This window comes from Hemitrygon akajei, chromosome 29 (assembly GCF_048418815.1).
Source record: "Hemitrygon akajei chromosome 29, sHemAka1.3, whole genome shotgun sequence".
Taxonomy (NCBI): Eukaryota; Metazoa; Chordata; class Chondrichthyes; order Myliobatiformes; family Dasyatidae; genus Hemitrygon; species Hemitrygon akajei.
The window spans coordinates 44,664,795-44,685,123 of NC_133152.1; the positions used below are offsets into that span (position 1 = coordinate 44,664,795).

General features: G+C 45.3%; 1 protein-coding gene across 18 annotated transcripts in view; it reads left to right on the forward strand.

Annotated features, from left to right (window-relative positions):
- The window catches only part of samd11 (sterile alpha motif domain containing 11), a 337,921-nt gene extending 317,938 nt beyond the window's left edge, over positions 1 to 19,983 (forward strand). For all 18 annotated transcript variants that reach the window (XM_073032287.1, XM_073032288.1, XM_073032289.1 and 15 more), the window contains 3 exons: positions 12,133 to 12,257; positions 15,468 to 15,578; positions 18,520 to 19,983. In XM_073032287.1, the coding sequence (XP_072888388.1) occupies positions 12,133 to 12,257; positions 15,468 to 15,578; positions 18,520 to 18,759 (476 nt within the window). In that variant the 3' untranslated portion in view covers positions 18,760 to 19,983. The remainder of the gene's footprint in view (positions 1 to 12,132; positions 12,258 to 15,467; positions 15,579 to 18,519) is intronic.
- Positions 19,984 to 20,329: the final 346 nt, after the last annotated feature.

A 20,329-nucleotide genomic window follows, 5' to 3' on the forward strand; every position in this document is an offset into this window, starting at 1 on the left:
GGGTTGTTAGCCCTGAGCTGAACCCCCAGACATAGAGGACCTGTGGACCACTCCTAGTCTGGCCTTTACCCTTTGACCTGTTTGGCATGAGTGACCCTACCAAGAGCCAAAGCATAAAGCCCTGATTCCAGCCAACATAGCTCTCTGGGTCATTGAGTTAAGTAAGCCTCCAAACCTTACGACAAGGTTGTGGTCCTCTTAGAGGGTCTGTACGAAAAGTATTCTGTAAATACGTTATGGATTAGGACCAGCCTGCCTCGCTCACCCAATGTGGTGTGGAATACCCATGCTTTGGAGATGGTGATTATCCAGCAGTTGCTTCGTTTACCTCTTCCCATGTTTACTTTTGTTTATTTAGCGATACAGCGCTGAGTTGGCCATTCCAGCCCTTTGAGCCACCAGCAACCACAGACAAGCCAGATTTACCCTAACTTAATCACAGGGCAACTTACAGAGACCAGTTAACCTCCCCAATATGTCTTTGGTCTGTGGGAGGAACCCGGAGCAGCTGGGAAAACCCATGCAGTCCACAGGGAAGACGCACAGAGACTCCGTACAGAAAGGATGTGGAAGTCATAGAAAGAGTGCAGAGGAGATTTACAAGGATGTTGCTTGGATTGGAGAGCATGCCTTATGAGAATAGGTTGAGTGAACTCGGCCTTTTCTCCTTGGAGCGACGGAGGATGAGAGGTGACCTGATAGAGGTGTATAAGATGATGAGAGGCATTGGTTGTGTGGATAGTCAGAGGCTTTTTCCCAGGGCTGAAATGGTTGCCACAAGAGGACACAGGTTTAAGGTGCTGGGGAGTAGGTACAGAGATGTCAGGGGTAAGTTTTTTACTCAGAGAGTGGTGAGTGCGTGGAATGGGCTGCCGGCAAAGGTGGTGGAGGCGGATACGATAGGGTCTTTTAAGAGACTTTTGGATAGGTACATGGAGCTTAGAAAAATAGAGGGCTATGGGAAAGCGTAGTAATTTCTAAGTTAGGGCCATGTTCGGCACAACTTTGTGGGCCGAAGGGTCTGTATTGTGCTGTAGGTTTTCTATGTTTCTAGAATGTCGCTGGATTTGAACTCCACACTCCGGAACGCCCCAAGCTGTAATAGCGTCACACTGCTGTGGCAACCCATGTGTTGTTTCTGTGCGTTAGCCTCAATGACATATTAGAGGACATTTCAGTGCTTTAAGTCTCCATTGCCGGTTGACTTCCCCTCCCCAGTGACTCCTGTCCAAACGCACAAGATCCCCCCCGAATCCAGTCAGCTTTCTACAAAGGAAACAGAAAGACTTACATTTCCGTCACACCCTAGTGATTTTCAAATCATGTGTGAACTGTAGTCTCTGTCTTAAATGTGCAAAATTAGACAAGGTACCTAATTTTTGCCCCAAAGTGCAAGCTCCCCCAATGACCAAGTACTGTGTGGGAAAGAGTGATCTTATCAGGGCTGTAGGTGCAATATACGTTGGTGTTTCAATCTCATCACCACTCGCTACTGCGGCCAAGCATTGAGAGCGTGAGAGTGTGCAAGAGAAGGGGTAAAGTGAGCGAGGGAGAGAGTGCACGAAAGGGGGGTGAGTGGGCAAGAGGGGTGAGTGTGAAGGAGAAGGGGCAATGTGCAAGGGTTGCACACTAGAGAGGGAGAGCATGAGAGAGAAGGAGAGCACCCACAAGAGGGAGAGAATGTGGGGGTGGGGAAGAGGGAGAGCATGAGGGTGACAGAGAGACAGGTGAGTACACAATAGAGAAAGTGTGATAGATGAGAAAGAGAATGAAAGAGAGAGAGAGACAGAGACAGAGAAAGAGAGAGAATGAGAGATGGCAAGAGCACATGAAAGGAGAGAGAAATGTCACAGCTGCGCCCACACAAGAATCTATTGTGTTGAAAAATCTCCAGCTCTCTCTCAGGTGATTGCTTTCTAAATGAACCATGAAAGTGTTAGGTATCTGGGCAACATCAGAGAAAACCTTCCAGTGGTGTGTGACACTAATAGCCTTCCTTGCCTGCTTGAGGGTTGTCCTTACTCCCACACCCTCGCTGTCTCCCCTAAAACATGAAGAGCCCCAGTTCCCGAATGACTCCATTAATTCATCACTGGTTTGCACAACTCATCTCCTGGAACCTCCTTTAAACCACCTTTTAATTTTGTTTGTTAATCTTTTGTTGCCACTGACACATCCAAAAGCAGATACAGCAGAACAGAGGGACGACCCTTTAGAACTGAAATGAGGAAGAATTTCTTCAGCCAGAAGGTGATGAATCATTGCGTTGTCACTGGTTGTATTTAAAGTGGAGGTTGACAGGTTCTTGATTAGTCAGGGCGTCAAAGGTTATGGGGAGAAGGTAGAAGTATAAGGCTGAGAGGAATTAATAAATTAGCCATGATGGAATGGTGCAGCAGACTTGATGGGCTGAATGGCCTACTGCTACTCCTATGTTTTATTGTCTTAAGAGTATCTGCCCTGTAGTCCCTCAACCACCTCCTATAAAATCCTACGGACAGGCTGTTTTAAAGTTGTAAACTCTGCCAAAAAGGATCAGGCTAGACGTGAGTCGGTCTGTATACCTCAAGTGAGTCTGACAACAAGAATGGCCAGTCCTGCGGGTTCTGGAGTGCAGGATTAATTCACGGTGAGGGAGGTGCCAATCCCGGGCTAGCGCGAGAGGAGGTTTGTGCTAAGGTCATTGGAAAGGAATGGTGCCGTGATTCCCTTGAGATGCTCGTGATTCACTGCCTCAAGCTGCAGAACATTTTTCACCAACCCTCAGGTCACGAAGCGGGACGCTCGCAAATAAAAGCAATGTCAGGAGATTTACTGTAATTAGCCTGTTGCGTTTATGAGATCCCCCTTGGCTGCTGGGAAAGTGCAGAGACTGAAGTGGATTCTGTGGTCAAATTAACTCTTTAGGGTCTGATTTTGGCCCGTTTATTTCATCCCCTGCCCTGTCCTGGAGGGATTGACACAGTGTAGCCTCCCAGACGGTTGCCCTCCCACTTGATGGGCTGTTTGGGAGATACAAAAAATCGCTGTGTGTCTGCATGTGCACACATCTGCCCCGCCACACAAACACACACTCACACACACACACACACACACACTCTCACATACATTTTCTCACACAGACCTACACATTTTTATGTATTTATTTAATTAGCGATACAGTGCAGAGTATGCCCTTCCAGCCCTTAGCAACTCCACAACCCTAATTAACCCTAACCTAACTCACAGGACAATATACAGTGACCATTTAACCTACCCGGTTCATCTTTGGACTGTGGGAGGAAACACACACGGTCACGGGAAGAATGTACAGAGCCTCCTTACGGAACGGCGCTAACCACGACGGTACCTCGGCATTGCCGTGTGCACGTGCATGCACACATGCACACTCACACAAATCTACACACCCACACACTTACATGGAACATATCCACATAATTACACACACCACACACTTACAGAGATACGCATCTACACGGCACAGCGCATATGTACTGACTGACATGAATCAGATACTTCTGTAGACAGATCTCTGTCTAAATGACTTGATAAAGGTGTACATGTCGATAAGAGGCATCCATAAAGTGGACGGCCAGTGCTTTTTTCCCCAGGGTGGAAATGTGTAAAATATGAGGCATATCTTTAAGAAAGTTTGGAGCAAAGTGTAGGTGGGGGGTGGGGGGGGGTGTCAGTGGTAAATTTTTTGCACAGAGAGTGGTGGGTGCATGGAACCATGCCAGGGGTGGTCGTAGAGGCAGATCCATTAGGGACATTTAAGAGATTCTTAGATAGACATACGGATGAAAGAAAAATGTGCAGCTCTGCAGAAGGGAAGAGTTAAATTGATCTTAGTATTGGTTAAAGGGTCAGCACAAGATTGTGGGCAGAAGGGCCTGTACTGGGCTGTAGTGTCCCATGCAGAGAGAGAGACAGAGACAGACACACAAATACACACACACACACACACACACACACACACACACACACACACACACACACACACACACACACACACACACACACACACACACACACACACACACACTCATTGTAAACTGCATCTACTGTATTGTACGGCTGCCTGAACTCATCTGGAGGTAACCAAGGCAGGTCAATAAATGGAGAGGTGAGCCTGGGGTAGGTAGATGTTCCCTGGATGGTAATCAACAGGGCGTCTGACTCATTTTGAAACCGCACCTCCTCCCTCAATCCTGGAAAACATCAGGCTAATTGTTTAGGCCGAACTGTAATTGGCTAACTGGGTTCAGGCCTGGCATCTGCCGTGATCTGTAGAGCTAAGTAGTGTATTGAGAGTTGGCACCGGTCCATCGACGCAGCAGGGAGTACTTTATTGACGTTTATATAATGCACCCCTTCCGTCCTCTGCGGTATTCTGTCGGAGAGCTGGAATACACTGTACTGCGTCTGTCTCCCACTCGGTAATTTTGAAATCCGACAATGCATCCTTTCTGCGATAAGTGGTTTGTATGGCTGCCAAAAAGAGATGATAGCTCAAATCGAATGCTTTATCAAGGACATAAGTGGACAGTTTTGCTTCCTAATTTACTGGTGTCCAGAGAGGAAGAGCAGACTTGATTGGAAAGCAATCTATTTGAGGAGGCCTCTCAGAGTACAGGCCCGGATCAGGGGTTAAATGTTCTCTTGCATTTAGGTGAAAAAAAAATTAAAGTTAGTGGCTTTTCCTTTAAATTCAGGTCTTTTAAAATACAAACCACAAAGAGCAAACTTTGTGAAAATACTTGACTCAGTCACTCTCTGGTAACTAGTACGCCGGAAGGAAATATTTGGACTGCTGTCAGCGTGAGGAAGTGGCTGGTTTTTAAGCCAAGGTTTGACCTCGTCAGATCCCCGTGGACTGCACACGCTGGCAGCAGACGGTTAAGTGGCTTCGTATGTGCGGCGAAACCGGCTGGAAGGATTGATTTCACTTCAACTTCCTGTGTTGACTGAACCACATTAAACCTCCTGCAGCCATGCCCAGTGTGGTGTGGAGTTCCTGTAAGCCTTCCCCACGCACAAAAAAAACCAGCTGAGGATCACTGATGGATTGCAACCTCTCCCTTCATTGGGATTAAGTGGCGCACGGAGCTAAACTTCCTTGTAACTTGTGTTTCCAGTAGTGGGGGGAGTCTAGGACCAGAGGGCACATCCTCCCAAAACAAGGAGATCAGTCTACATCTCAGCCTTCGACACTATTCCATTCTACACAGAAGTACTCCTTCTTCTCCAATGTTGGCCCGCTACCCCTGAAGGAGCTCTGAAACCTATCAAATACTGAAAGGTCTAGGAAGAGTAGATGTGGAGAGGATGTTTCCTGTAGTGGGGGAGTGTAGGGCCAGAGGGCACAGCCTCAGAATACAGGGACACTCCTTTAGAACAGAGATGAAGAGGAATTTCTTTAGCTAGAAGGAGGGGAATCTGAGGAATTCATTGCCACAGTCTGCTGTGGAGGACATAAATGGGTATAAAGTGGAGGTTGAAAAGTTCTTGATTAATAAGAGTAATATGGTAAAAGATACAGGAAGAAGGTAGGGGAATGGGCTATGTATGTATATATGAATGTATCTATCTATCTGTCTACCTAGATAGTTGGTTAGCTGGAGATACAGCATGGAACAGGCTCCCAGGAACCCACCTATTTAACCCTATCCTAATCACAGGACAATTTACAATGACCAATTAATCTGTAAATCATATTATCTTTGGACTGTAGGAGGAAACCAGAGCACCCAGAGGAAAAACGAAACATTAACACGCACACACACACCCTCCTCACAGATGGCACAGGAAATGAACTCCAAACTCTGGAACGCGCTGAGCTGTAACAGCATCATGGTACCATGGTGTGGGTTGAAAGGGATAGTAAATCTGCCATGATGGAATGGCGGAGCAGACTTGATGGACCCAATGGCCCAATTTTGCTCCTGTGTTTTGTGTCTTATGGATGTACCCGTGTTTGCAAAGACTGTCACCTGGATATAGATGGGTAGAAATTGCCCAAGGCCTAACTGTCCTCCTCTCACAGCTGGGCTTGAGACCATCTATGGCAGAATTTCACAAAGGGACGAGCACGGGGAATTCTGGCTAATTTCCACTTCCACTTGCAGATTGTTTCCCACATTAATGATAATGCCTCCAGCTGACAGAGTGTTATTTTTGGAGACTACAGTATCAGATCTTTTTTTTCGCCTTCTCAAGAGACCAAACAGTTGCCATAGGGAAGAAGAGAGTGGGCCCTGCCTCAGCTTTGCTGCGAATTGCCTCTCCCTGGTTCCCATCCCCAGGGATTGATTCAAGTCAAGTGGAGTTTATTGTCATGTGCCCAAGTACGGTGAAGTACAGGTAGAATGAAAAACCTGCTTACAGCAGCATCACAGGCACGTAAGATCAGACCACGCACAGAACATAGACATACATAATTTATGCACTAATTTTACCACTGAACAACAAACATTGTGCAAAACAAGACCTTAGACCAAAAAAAAAACAATCCGAGACTTTGATGGTGCAGGACATCAAAGTCAAAGACAGAGTAAATTTGTTATCAAAATACGTATATGTTACCATATACCACTATGAGATTCATTTTCTTACAGGCATTCATGGGAAAATTAAGAAAAGCAATTGGAATTATGAAAGCTATAAAATGTATATAAACAAAGACTAACAAGCAACTGATATGCAAAAAAAGACAATTTAGGCAAATTTTTAAAAAATATATAATAATGAGAAAATGAGTTGTGGAGCCCTTGAAAGTGAGTCTGTAGGTTGTGGATCAGTTCAGTGTTGAGGTGAGTGAAGTTATCCGCACTGGTTCAGGAGTCTGATGGTTGTAGGGTAGTAACTGCTCACAAATGCCTTTGAATGGAAAATTCTACAAAAAGTAGTGGATTCAGCCCAGTACATTACTCCCAACCACTGAGCACATCTACATGAAATGCTTCCCTTTGATAGGAAAGCAGTCCATTGTCAGTACCCAGGGCATGCTGTTTTCCTGCTGCTACCATCAGGTAGAAGATAGAAGGCACCAGAGCCTCAAGATTCGCACCACCAGATTCAAGAACAGTTACTACCCCTCAACCATCAGGCTCTTGAACAGAGGGCGATGACTACACTCACTCTTTCATTGAGATGTTTCCACAACCAACGATCTCACATTAAGCACTCTTTATTTTGGTATCTCATGTACTCGTTATTTATTGCTGTTTATTTATATTTGTATTTGCACAGTTTGTTGTCTTCTGCACTCTGGCTGATCTTCCATTGATCCTGTTATAGTTACTATACTATGGATTAGCTGAGATTGCCCACAGGAAAATGAATCTCAGGGTTGTATGTGGTGACATATAAGTACTTTGGTAATAAAATTTACTTTGAACTTGGTGTTGTGGGACCTCAGGCTTCTGTAGCTCCTGTCTGATGGTAGCAGCAAGGAGTGGGCGTGACCCGGATGGTGGGGGTCATTGATGACAGATGCCACCTTGCTGAGACAGCACCATCTGTAGATGCTGTCAGTGGTGGCGAGGGCAGTGCCTGTGATGGTCTTGGCTGTGCCCACTAGTCTGTGTCAGATACCTTTCTTTAATGAACGTGGATGAACCATATGGTTTGCACACATTTTGCTATTGACAATAGTATTTTTATTTAATTTTATTAATTTTGGGATACAGCACAATAACAGGCTCTTTTGTCCCAATCAGCCCGCACCATCCGATTACTCTGCTCGCTGCGCCGCGATGTTTACTCCGCCGTGGGCAGAACTGAGGCTGAGGCGTTAGACCTGCTCCGGGCTTTGTGTCTGACGGCCTGCTTTTGTCTTAAATGCTACTTGCTTACTTTTATTGTAAAAGTAAATTACTTTGAAAGAAGGCTCAGGACAGAGGACTCTGGTGAGCTCCTACTGGTGGTCCATAAGTAAGCAGATGATGTAGAGGAGGCGCTTGGCAGGTTATGGGCCGAGTGCGGGCAACTGGGACTAGCAGGGAGAATGCTGTGGTCGGCATTTACCAGTTGGGCCAAAGGGCCTTCATCCATGGCTCTATCACTAAAGTGGGTAAGGCACAGGATGTGGGTTAACAAGTATCACTGGTCGCTGATGTTCCATCCTGTTGGCTGCCCATGTCTTGCACGTACCACATCCTGTGCCCCACCGTACAATCGCCACTGCACAACTCAGCGGAGACCTGTCTGTCACAGCTGCCCAGCCAATCAGAACAGACCATGAGCCACAACCCGGCCTCAGGTGGCAGTTGCAGAGATCCCACCTAAATTCCAACCTTGTCACCTTTTTATCCATATCTAAATTTCTCTGACAGCCAGAAACATTTTAGAACAGGGAACAGATTAAGTGGAGAAATTTAAACAAAGACTAGTTTTGTGAGTGGTTTTGGGCTCCTTAACTAAGATGTGCTGACATTGGAGGGGGTTCAGAGGAAGTTCACGAGAATGATCCCGGGAATGAACAGGTTAACGCATGAGGAGTGTTTGATGGCTCTGTGCCTGTACTCACTGGAGTTTAGAAGAATAAAGGGAGATCTCATTGATACTTATTGAATATTGAAAGACCTGGATAGAGTGGATGTGGAGAGAATGGACCCAGGCTCTGTGCCTTGACCCCCACCCCCACGTTCCGGCCCGTCACCCGAATTTCCCAAATTGGCCCAGTGCTTAGTTCGATCAAACCTCACTCCCGGTTTCCTCCGCTCTGACTTTTTCTCCCCAAGATATCCCCAGGTGTAGCTATCTTCAAAGACCCTTCCTCTCCCAGAGATGAGGTTTTTGGAGCTTCTGTTGGTGTTTTTGTAGCTCTGGGTGTTTACAGGAAGTTGCTACCTTTCTCCTATCGCAGCCGGGCTTGGAACCGGCCATGGCAGAGTTCCTCCTTCATGAGTGTTGTAATTGTACCCACTTCCTCCGGCAGCTCATTGCAGGTGCTTTCAAGATTCAAAAACTTTATTGTCATTCTAACCATACATCAGCTCTGCAGGGCAGAATGAGACAGCGTTTCCCAGGAGCAGTGCTCCTGTGTAAAGATCTGGAGGGCACAGGTGACAGAAAAGAGGGGAGAGATTAAACAAAAACTTCTTTAGATCTTTGCCAAAACTCTCCCCTTGTATCTTGTATCTGCATCGTCCTGTTCTGGACTCCCCAGCCCTGAGGAAAGGACTACAACTGTCCACCTTCTCCTCTTAGTAGGACTGAGAGCATCCAATAATGTGTTTTATGATCAAGGATCAACTTGACTCGTATTAGTAATTTGCTGTGGTGTGTTGGTGAAAGCACAATATGGAATGAAAAACTGCATTCAAGAATTATACAGAATAAAGAATTCTATAAAAAAATAAAATTAGGGGTTAAAGACAGATGTGGAATAAAATGTGCACAAATACATAAATAACAGCAACAAAAACAATGTTCAAATATGTTAAAGAATAAGTATATTAAAATAAAGTTAGAAATATGATATGAAAATCAAGATTCAAGATTGTTTAATATCATTTTCAGTACACAGGTATAAAGGAGAACAAAATAATTGTTGCTTCGGATCTGTTGCAGCACAAAGAAGCACAATAATAAGAAAAAAAAACAATAGACATAAATATATAAGATAGCCTATACACTTAGATTGATTGTACATCCATAAAGTGACACTGAGCACAGGAGTGTCTGTACATAAGGTGACTGCCAGGAAATGATAAAGTAGTGGTGGTTGGGGGTGTGGAGGGGTGGGTTAGTGGGTGGAGGTGTTGATCAGCCTTGCTGCTTGGGGAAAGTAGCTGTTTTTGAGTCTGGTGGTCCTGGTGTGGATGCTACGTAGCCTCCTCCCTGATGGGAGTGGGATGAACAGTCCATGAGCAGGGTGGGTGGGATCCTGCATGATATTGTTGGCCATAAGTACCAGCATGTATTTACAGTGTAAACAGCATTATAGAAAGAGGTTTAAAATGCAGCAACTGGGGTGGGGTCCGAAAGAGGGTAAGAGCTTCTAGAGTGTTGTAAAAATAAATAAATACAGTCCAGTGGATGATGAATCCATGTGTTACCCATTTTCGGAGGTGCGTGGGCGTTATCTTGGCTTGTACAGAGAGAGATTGCTGTACGTGGGGTAGATTCACAGGAGACCTCCACAGAGGATTAGTATCACATGGGCAGTGCTTGCTGGAAGTTCGCTCTCCAGCCGAGACTGTGCTGACAGTAACGTGCAGAATTTGCTTTGCTGCTTAGATGCTAATTTCTGTTAAATAACTGCTGGCCATGGTCCATTAAATGTTGAATAAAGGAGGAGGTCCTTTCCCCTTGTACCTGACCTTAGTGAAAATGTGACAAGTGGGGTTATAATTGACTTAGAGAGTCACAGAACATAGAACAGTACAGCACTGTACATATACGTAATCTGATAAAAAGAAGTTGGCTTTGACTCTAACAGATATTCTAGTCGCTATCACACTGCTGTTTATGGGAGCTTGCTGTGTACAGATTGGCTGCCGGGTTTCCTATATTACACTTATAACACTCCAAGAAACTTTGAGATGTTGAGAGGCGCAGATCAGAAATGGAACAGAAAAGATTACATCACAGTACAGGCCTTTCGGCCCATGATGTTCTGCCAACCTCTTAACCTACTCTATCTAACGTTAGTCTAGTCCTTCCCTTCTACATGGTTACAACTGGAATCCAAGGTGTTTAGAATCTGAGGAATAACTGGGACTCAGTGTGACATGGAAACAGAATGTTCAGCCCATCTGCTCCCTGCTACCATTGCATGCTCTTCTTGCACCTCATTGAGTGACGTAGCACAGAAACAGGCCCTTTGGCCCAGTGAGACCAGACTGGCCCACACTAGTATTCTAGCTCTCACCTACACTGGAGTAAAGTTTACAGTGGCCGATTCATCCGCAGGTCTTTGGGATGTGAGAAGGAAACCAGAGTACCTGGAGTATTGTGAGCAGTTTTTGGGCCCCATATCTAAGAAAGGATGTGCTGGCATCAGAGAGGGTCCAGAGGAGATTTACGAGAATGATCCTGGGCATGAAAGGGTTAATGCATAAGGCTCTGGGCCTGTACTCACTGGAGTTTAGAAGAATGAGTGGGGATCTCATTGAAACCTATTGAATACTGAAAGGCATAGAGTGGACATGGAGAGGATGTTTTCACTAATTGGTGAGTCTAGGGCCAGAGCTTCAGACAACAAGGATATCCCTTTGGAACAGAGATGGAGAGGAATTTCTTTAGCCAGAGGGTGGTAATCTGTGGAATTCATTGCCACAGACAGTTGTGGAGGCCAAGTCATTTGGTATATGTAAAGCCGAGGTTGATATGTTCTTGATTAGTCAGGGCATCGAAGGTTACGTGAAGAAGGCAGGAGAATGAGGTTGAGAGGGATAATAAATCAACCATGATGGAATGGCAGAGACTCGATGGACCGAATGGCATAATTCTGCTCCGGTGTCTTATGATCTAAACCTGCACTGTCACAAGCCGAATGTGCAAACTCCACACAGATGGTATCAGAGATCAAGATTGTACCTGGGTTACTGGCGATGAAAGATACCGACCCTCCCAGCTGAGTCACTGTGCCACCCACCCTACCTCCTTATCTCAATCTGTCAGCGCCAGGGACCCCTTCTCCCTACCTTTAACTGCAACCAAAGCACTTGCCCCTAATCTCTCCTAGAGTGATCAAGAAGCAAATTCGCAAAGGGCTAAGATGTTTTGTTTCTTGTTGAGTGTTTTGGTGACTGCTATGATTCGTTTTATTTATCCATCTCGCTCTCTATCCATCTGTCTACCTGTTTGCCTATCTATCTACGTGTATATCTGCAGTTTCTCTTTTGCACATTAGTTGTCAGTCTTTATGTGTGTGTAGTTTTTCTTTGATTCTATTGAATTTTCTTGCTTTACTGTGCATGCCTTCAAGTAAACACATCCCAAGGCAGTAGGTGGTGACAGATGTGTACTTCCATAATAAATTTACTTTGATCTTTGATGTGACTGGCACTGCTCAGCATATTTCCAGCAATCACCTCAGCAGCAGCGCTTCGGAGATCTGCATTCAGCTGGACAGCGGCCCTGGCGAATTGTCCTCATGCTGTTCTTTGCTTCTCCCCACAGGCAGCATTGGTAGCCTCTTCCTCGACGCGGAGGACAGCGCACCCGTGGAGGACATCAGCAAATGGACGGTTGACGACGTCTGCAGCTTCATCACCAACCTCTCAGGCTGTGCAGAGTACACACAGGTAAGTCGCCAGTCCAGGAGAACCGTTGGCCCAAGACCCTACGCAAGGTCCTTTACATCTTTGAACCAGTCACAGGTGGAGACACAAGAAACTGTCGCTGCTTTAATCTGGAGCAACATACAATCTGCTGATCCCTCTGCACAGATGCTGCTCAACCCATTGAGTTTCTCCACCACGTTGTTTTGTCACTGGAGTATAGAAGATCATGTGTGCAGGGTGGAGATGTGTCTCTACCAAAGGAGGTGTAAGGTGCTCTTTCTCTCTACTATAGTAGTCTACAGGTCTCCCTTGGGCAATGTGTGTTTAACCACCCCCCATCAGGGTACATGAAGCCGTGGGAGCAGGTGGTGGATGGTCGTATGAGCAGCCAGTGCAATTCACAAGTCCTGGTTATGTGACCACTGATGCTAGGTGGACAATCTCTGAAGGGTATTGATAACAGCTGGGGTCACCTGTCTTGTAAAGACACTGCCCAGAAGAGGGCAATGGCAAACCACCTCTGTAGAATTTGCTAAGAACAATCATGGTTGTGGAAAGACCATGATCGCCCATGTCGCTTCTGACGTGGCACATAATGATGATGTCATACGACACGGCACATGTTGATGATGATTTAGAGAACAGCAAGGTAACAGGACCTTCCAGCCTAAAGATCCTGCACCGTCCAATAATGCCCATGCGACCAATTAACCTACCAGCTGGTTTGTGTTTGGACTGTGGGAGGAAACTCACGCATTCAGGGGAAGTACGTACAGATGGTGGGAATTTGGGTGCCATGGTTAGCGCGACAGCTCAGGGCATTGGAGTTCAATTCCAGCCTCCTCCGTAAGGAATCTTGGTACGCCTTACCCATGGAATGGATAGATTCTCTTCGGGTCTTCCGCTTTCCTCCACAGTCCAAAGACATACTAGGTAGGTTAGTTGGTCAAATCAAGATTGTCAGGATTTGCGAGGGCAGCGTGGCTCGAAGGGTTGAAAGAGTCTGTTCCATGCTGTATCTCTAAATACCTGGCTCACTGGCTATGTAACAGTGTCACGCTATCTGCTACACTACAGTGTCAGTCCTGGTATAGGAATCCAATCTACCAGGCTCCCACATAAAAGGCAATGTGATAGTGAACTATGCCCCCTTGTGTTACCCTGCAGAAATGGCCACCCTACCTTTGCCTCTTATCATTTTGTACACCTCCTTCTAGTTACCTCTCATCCTCCTCCACTCCAATGAGAAAAGCCCTAGCTCTCTCAACCTATCCTCATAGGATATGCCGTCCAAGGAAGGTGGCATCCTAGTAAATCTCCTTCGCAACTTCTGTAAAGCTGTCAGTGGTTTTTAGCTTTACCAAATCCCCACCTTGCCAGTGAGGTCCACCTCTCCCAACGAGAGGCCGGAAGCATGCTGCCTCCCTGTGCTTCCAGTCAGCAGCACCAGACTCGCTGTGAGAGACGTGTGTCACGATATAGCTGGTTCAGGCAACTCCTGACAGACACTGAGAAACTGATGTTGGTGGCTGCTGTTACAACTGCGTGACTCGGGGAGCAGAGTCAGATATGCCAGTGTGGACAGCAGTCAGAACAGGTCGACATTCACTCCAGCGATGTTACTGAACCAGTCAAGATTTCTTAGAACTAAAATCTTAAATTACTGTTTGTTTGAAGTCTCTGTTTAATGAGGAATTTCTGAATCAGGTTTATTATCACCAGCATGCTGTGAAATTTGTCTTGCAGCAGCAGTATGGTGTAAAATATAGTATAAATTGCAATGAGAAAAAATAAGTAGTGCAAAAAGAGAGGAAAAAATAGTGAGGTGGTGTTCATGGGTTCATTATCTGTTCAGAAATCTGAGGGCAGAGCGTTAGAAACTGTTCCTAAAATATTGTGTGTGTGCAAATGATCGTACTTGATTGGGGAATGTTGCTTCATGGTTATTTTGCTCAACTCGATCTGTGATTGCGGGTTCCTTGGGCTCCTGAAGACATACAAGATCCTAAACCGTGCTGATGAGCAGAGGGATCTTGGGGTCCAAGTTCGTAGCTTCCTCAAAGTGGCTACACAGGTTGATACAGTGGTTAAGAAGGTATATGGCATCTTTGGCTTTATTGGTTGGGGCAGCGAGTTCAAAAGTCATGAGGTTCTGATCCACCTTTAGAAAACTCCAGCTGGAGTATTGCATACAGTTCTGGTTGCCCCACTATAGGAAGGGTGTTGAGGCTTTGGAGAGGGGGCAGAAGAGGTTCACCAGGATGCTGCCTGGATGAGAGGGCAGGTGCCATCATGAGAGGCTGGATAAACTTGGGTTGTTTCCTCTGGAATGACAGAGGTTGAGGGGAGATATGATAGAGATTTATAAGATTATGAGAAGCAGAGATAGAGTAAACAGACAGTATTTTTCCCTAGTGTTTAAATGTCTAATACTAGAGGGCATACATTTGAAGTGCAAGGGAGTAAGTTGAAAGAAGATGTGAGGGGCAAGTTTTTTACACAAGGAGTGGTGGCTGCCTGGGGAGGTGGTAGAAGCAGAAACATTAGAGACTTGTAAGAAACATTTAGAAAGGCACGTGAATGTGAGGAAAATGGAGGGATATGGACATTGTGTAGGCGTAAGGGATTAGTTTAGTTGGCCATTTAATTACTAATTTAATTGGTTTGGCATAACATTGTGGGCAGAAGGGCCTGTTCCTGTGTTGTACAGTCCCACGTTTTATGTTCTAACCCTCAATCGCAGATCGAGTCTAGCAACCTAACCACAAAGGGGTTGTACAGTTTACTGTCAACCCCTGCCTTTAAATTAGACTTTGACAATCTGCATGTTTAAACTTGCAAGGCAGTGGCACGTGTAGAGATACACACATCGATCTGATCAATCTTGACGTGAAACATTCGGTTCTGTGTGCTCAAATCTCATGCATTTGAGAGTCCAGTTATTGATTCAATAATTACTAGAAATAGCTCTCACCTGAAGCTGGAAGGTTTTAAATGTACAAACATACCAGAAGCCTTTATGGATTTGATTCAGTATGTAACAAGCAGTCATGTACGGCTAATCTAGACCTTCTGAGAGATTTGCCCTGCTTAACGGAGGAGCAGATGTGTCATGTTTTTCAGATTCTTTCCAAAGATTGCAATATCAAAAACAGGCACGCTGGAAACTGTAAATCGGAGCCTTTATCTGCCTGTTTATAGCATTGATCGCCTACTTTATTTGATGTGCAGGTGTTCAGAGAACAGGCTATTGACGGAGAAACGTTACCCCTGCTGACGGAGGAGCACTTACTGAACACCATGGGGCTGAAGTTGGGACCAGCACTGAAAATCAGAGCGCAGGTAATGCTTCTTTTTATTCCATTGACCACGTTCTTCTGTTGGGGCAGGTGATGTAATGAGCAGTACGAATTTAATAGGAATTAAAGGGGCAACATTTTTACCCAGAGTATGGTGAAAGTCAAAGTAAATATCATAGTACATATACACTCAGTGGCCACTTTATTAGATACAGAGGTACCTAACATATAGGAGCTATGTTCATGGTCTTCGGCTGCTGTAGCCCATCCACTTCAAAGTTCAGCATGTTGTTCATTCAGAGATGCTCTTCTGCACACCACTGTTGTAACGTGTGGTTATCTGAGTTACTGTCACCTTCCTGTCAGCTTGAACCAGTCTGGCCATTCTCCTCTGACCTCTCTCATTAACAAGGTGTTTTCACCCACAAAACTGCTACTCAACAGGATTTTTTGTTTTGTTTTTTGCACCATTCTCTGTAAACTCTAGAGCAGGGGTTCCCAACCAGGGCCTCACACTCCCTTGCTTAATGGTAGGGGTCCATGGTATAAAAAAGAGTTGGGAACCCCTGCTCTAGAAACTGTTATACATGAAAATCTCAGGACATCAGCAGTTTCTGAGACTGTCTGGCACCAACAATCATTCCATGGTCAAAGTCACTTAGATCACATTTCTTCCCCAGTCTGATGTTTGGTCTGAACAACAACTGAACCTCTTGACCATGTCTGCATGCTTTATGCATTGAGTTGCAGCCACGTGATTGGCTGATTAGATATTTGCATTAATGAGCAGGTGTACACAATAAAGTGGACACCAAGTTAATGTCGTGAAATGTGTTGGTGGGCTAAATTGCCTGCTGCGTATTTGCCCCTAGTGTGTAGATGTGTGGTAGAATCTGTGGGGAGGTGTTTGCATTGTGGCGAGAATTTTTATTGGTTTTATTTAGAGATATAGCATGGTAACAGGCCCGTCTGGCCCCACAAGTCTGCACCTCCCAATTACACCTGTGTGTCTTTGGACTGTGGGAGGAAACTGGAGCACCCAGAGGAAACCCTCACAGTCACAGGGAGAGCATACAATCTCCTTACAGGCAGCAGTGGGAATTGAACCTGGGTCGCCAGCGCTGTGCTCCAAATAAAAGGGAATTTGAATAGGACTGTTGTAGATGGGTCAGCACAGACTTTGTGGGCTGACCAGCCTGTTTCTAAGCTGTATTACTCAATGGCTAAGTCAGGAAGTTATGTCTCAGATTTATAAAACTGTAGCTAAGCTGCATCTGACGTATTGCACACAGTTCTGGATGCCCCATATTAGGAAGGAAGCCGAGAAGGTGCACCATAGTGCTGGCTGGGTTAGAAGGCATGTGCTATAACGAGAAGTTGGACAAACTTGGGCTGTTTTCTCTGGAGCGGCAGAGGCTGAAGGGAGATCTGACAGAATCTGTAATATTGTGAGAGGCATAGATAGAGTAGACAGACAATATCACAGAGTTGAAATGTTGAATACCAGAGGACATGCATTTAAGGTGGGGGGGGGGGGGGTCATTGCAAAGGAGGTGTAAGGGGTAAGATTTTTACAGAGTGGTGGTTGCCTACAGTGATGGTAGAGGCAGATACATTTAGAGACTTTTAAGAAATGTTTAGATAGGCAAATGAATGAGAGGAAGATAGAGGGATGTGTTGGTAGGAGGGATTAGTTTCTTGGCACAACAGTGCAGACCGAAGGGCCTTCCCTGTGCTGTACTGTTCTATGACTAATGTACGGCTGTGGGACACAGCTGAATTGTGGTTTTATTGAAGGGCTCTGTGGGTCTGAGTCACATCCTGTGGATGAACAGCTCTGATCTTTTGGAATCATTTACGATGTTGCTGGGAATCAGTCCTAAAGTATTCAGGATGTAGCTAAGAATCCTTGTCTTGATCGATCCCGGTTAAAAACCTGTGCTTTTTAAATTACACCTTGGGAGTTCTTGTGCCCAAACTAATAATAGAACATTACAGCACAGAAACAGGTCTTTCATATCTCTTCCATGCCCAACTGTTTATTCTGCCTAGTCCCATTTTGGACCATAGCCCTCCAAACAACTCACATCCATGTACCTAACCAAACTTCTTAAATGTTGCAATCGAATCCACATCCACCACTTCTGCTGGCAGCTTGTTCCTCACTCTCACCACCCTCTGAGTGAAGAAATTCCCTTTGAATAGAACACAGAACAGTACAGCCCACAATGTTGTCCCCAATCAATTAAATTCATAATTAAATGGCCAACTAAACTAATCTCTTCTGCATACACAAAGTCCATATCCTTTCATTTTTCTCACATTCATGTACTTATCTAAGTATCTCTTAACTGTCTCTACCCCAGACTCCAGGCAGCACATTCCAGACACCCATCACTCTGTGTAAAAAAAAAACCTTCCCTGTCACATCTCCTTTAAAATTACCTCTTTTCACCTTAAAAAGCACATCCTCTGCTATTAGACATTTCGACCCGGGGAAAGAGATGCTGCCTGTTTACTCTATACTTACTGTCCATTATGCCTGCTGGCATTTGCAGCAGCGAAGATCCTCTGTCTAGTCCTTGGCCACTCAGATGTAGAAGGATTCTTCATTGCTTCCGTAACACTTTTGTTTGACCAGTCAGGTTTGTTCGCCCTGAGCTGAACCCCCAGACCTGGAGGACTGGTGGACCACTCCTAGTGTGGTCTCTACCCTTTGACCTGTTTGGCACGGGTGACCCTACCAAGAGCCAAAGCATGAAGCCCTGACTCCAGCCAACATCGCTCTCCGGGTCATTGAGGCAGGCAAGCCTCCAAACTTCCTCTTGGAGGTGCCTACTAATATTTCACCTTTCACCCTAAACCTCTGCTCTTCAGTTCTAGTCTCACCCAACCTCAGTGCAGATGCTAACTCTTTTGTCTTCAGTGTACTGGCTTACTGTGGGAATAAATTGATTGGTATTTCTCGTGATCCCCTTTTGCAGGTTGCCAAAAGGATTGGGCGGGTTTTGTACATGGCCAGCTTCCCGCTGGCAATGCCGCTTCCGCCCGCTGCACTGAGACCCCCCGAGAGGGACCTCCCTCACCCTGAGAACCGGCCCTCCTCGACCGGCAGCGTGGCCTCGCCGTACGCAGGCATCCCAGCCAGCCGCATCTCGCCGAAGCAGGAGAATGGCAACGCCTCCGCCATAGGGATCAGCGACGTCAGCAAGCCACAGTTGTGATCGCGTCGTCCGCTCTGGCGACAGAAGTGAACGTGTCGTTTCGCAAAACCAAAGTATTTATTCGGAGCGCCAACTTCACTGGTCGGCTGCATTTCCTCAACGACAAACACTCTGGCTTCTAAACACATGAAATAAAAACTCCAGTCTAGTCCGCAGCAGAATCCGCGGCAAAGAGGCCTGCAAAATGGACAAAGAAATACGTGTTGGAAAGAAGAGTACGATCAGACTGGCCTCCCACAAAACAAAAGCTGCTGCTCTTTACTGCTTGGAGCTGCAAGATGTATGGACCTTTTCCCCCTTTTCTAACGCAGAAATGAAGCGCAGAGGTTGCAGGAATGAAATACCCTGCACAGTGCACTTGTACCAAAAAAAAATTCTGTCACAGACTTAAAATATTAAGTGTAAAACTAACAGATTTCACAAGCGCTAACTATGATGAGGAACTTGAGGTATGGCAGCGTCTATGCATTTGTCCAGTACTAAACCAAAGATGACAGTGATTGGTCGTTATTTACAAGTGGTACAGTACCTTTAGTTTATATTTTTTGCCTATTGGACACAATTTAAAAGTGCCTCACTATAGAGGTTTGATCACTACTTGCACACCTGTGTGTGTGTACACATGCAAATACACACGCGCGCACACACACACTTGACAGAACTATGGGTACACATGTACCAGAGATTATTTAAAGATGACCATTTCTAGATTTGTGGCTATCCAATACCTGTACAGCAAATTATTTGAACAAAGTTAGTCGCAGAACTCATTTCGGTACTCATTTTTTTTCTCTTTTTTCTTCTGTTGTTGTGTAGTTTGCACGTTTTTCTGGATTTTTTCGGGCGGGAGGGAAGGGGTCGGAAGTGTAAACTGCCTGGGATGTTCCTTGTCTTTTATTCCTGATGGATGCTTTAAAGCAATCAACATAATTGGAGATTTACGTTATTTATGGAGATTTTGTTTGTAGGTTGAATACTGTTTAGCGCAATATATAGAGATTAATATTCATCCCTAAAAGGGTGAGAAATATGAAAAAATTTAAAAAATTGTCGTTCCTTTATATGGTTTTGGCCACTGTGTCAAATTATTGTTTATCTTCCTGCAGCAGTAAACTATGAGAATATGGTGATTTGTAAGATAATTTTAGCCGATTTGTTGATTTGCTTTTATTCTTGTCCTTCACTTTTCGTGAAATAAAATACCACCTCCCCACTAAAAAATCACCCTAACTGAGCTGGCGTCTTGTTGGATGGTTTATGCACAGTGGACACCCATACCTCTTAGTTTAGATTAGGTTAGGGCGGTATGGTACTGTAGTGGTTAGCGCTATGCTGTACAGCACTGTCTATAAAAGGCTGAGGTTCAATTCCTGCCACTGCAGGCAAGGAATTTGTACACTCTCAGGTTTCCTCTGGGTGCCTCAGTTTCCTCCCATATTCCAAAGACGTACACTTAGGGCGACTGTTGTGGGCTGCCCCCAGAATATCCTCACTGATTTGATTTGATGCAGAAAACGCGTTTCAATATATGTTTTGATGACATTTGACAAATTAAGCTAATCTTTATAAA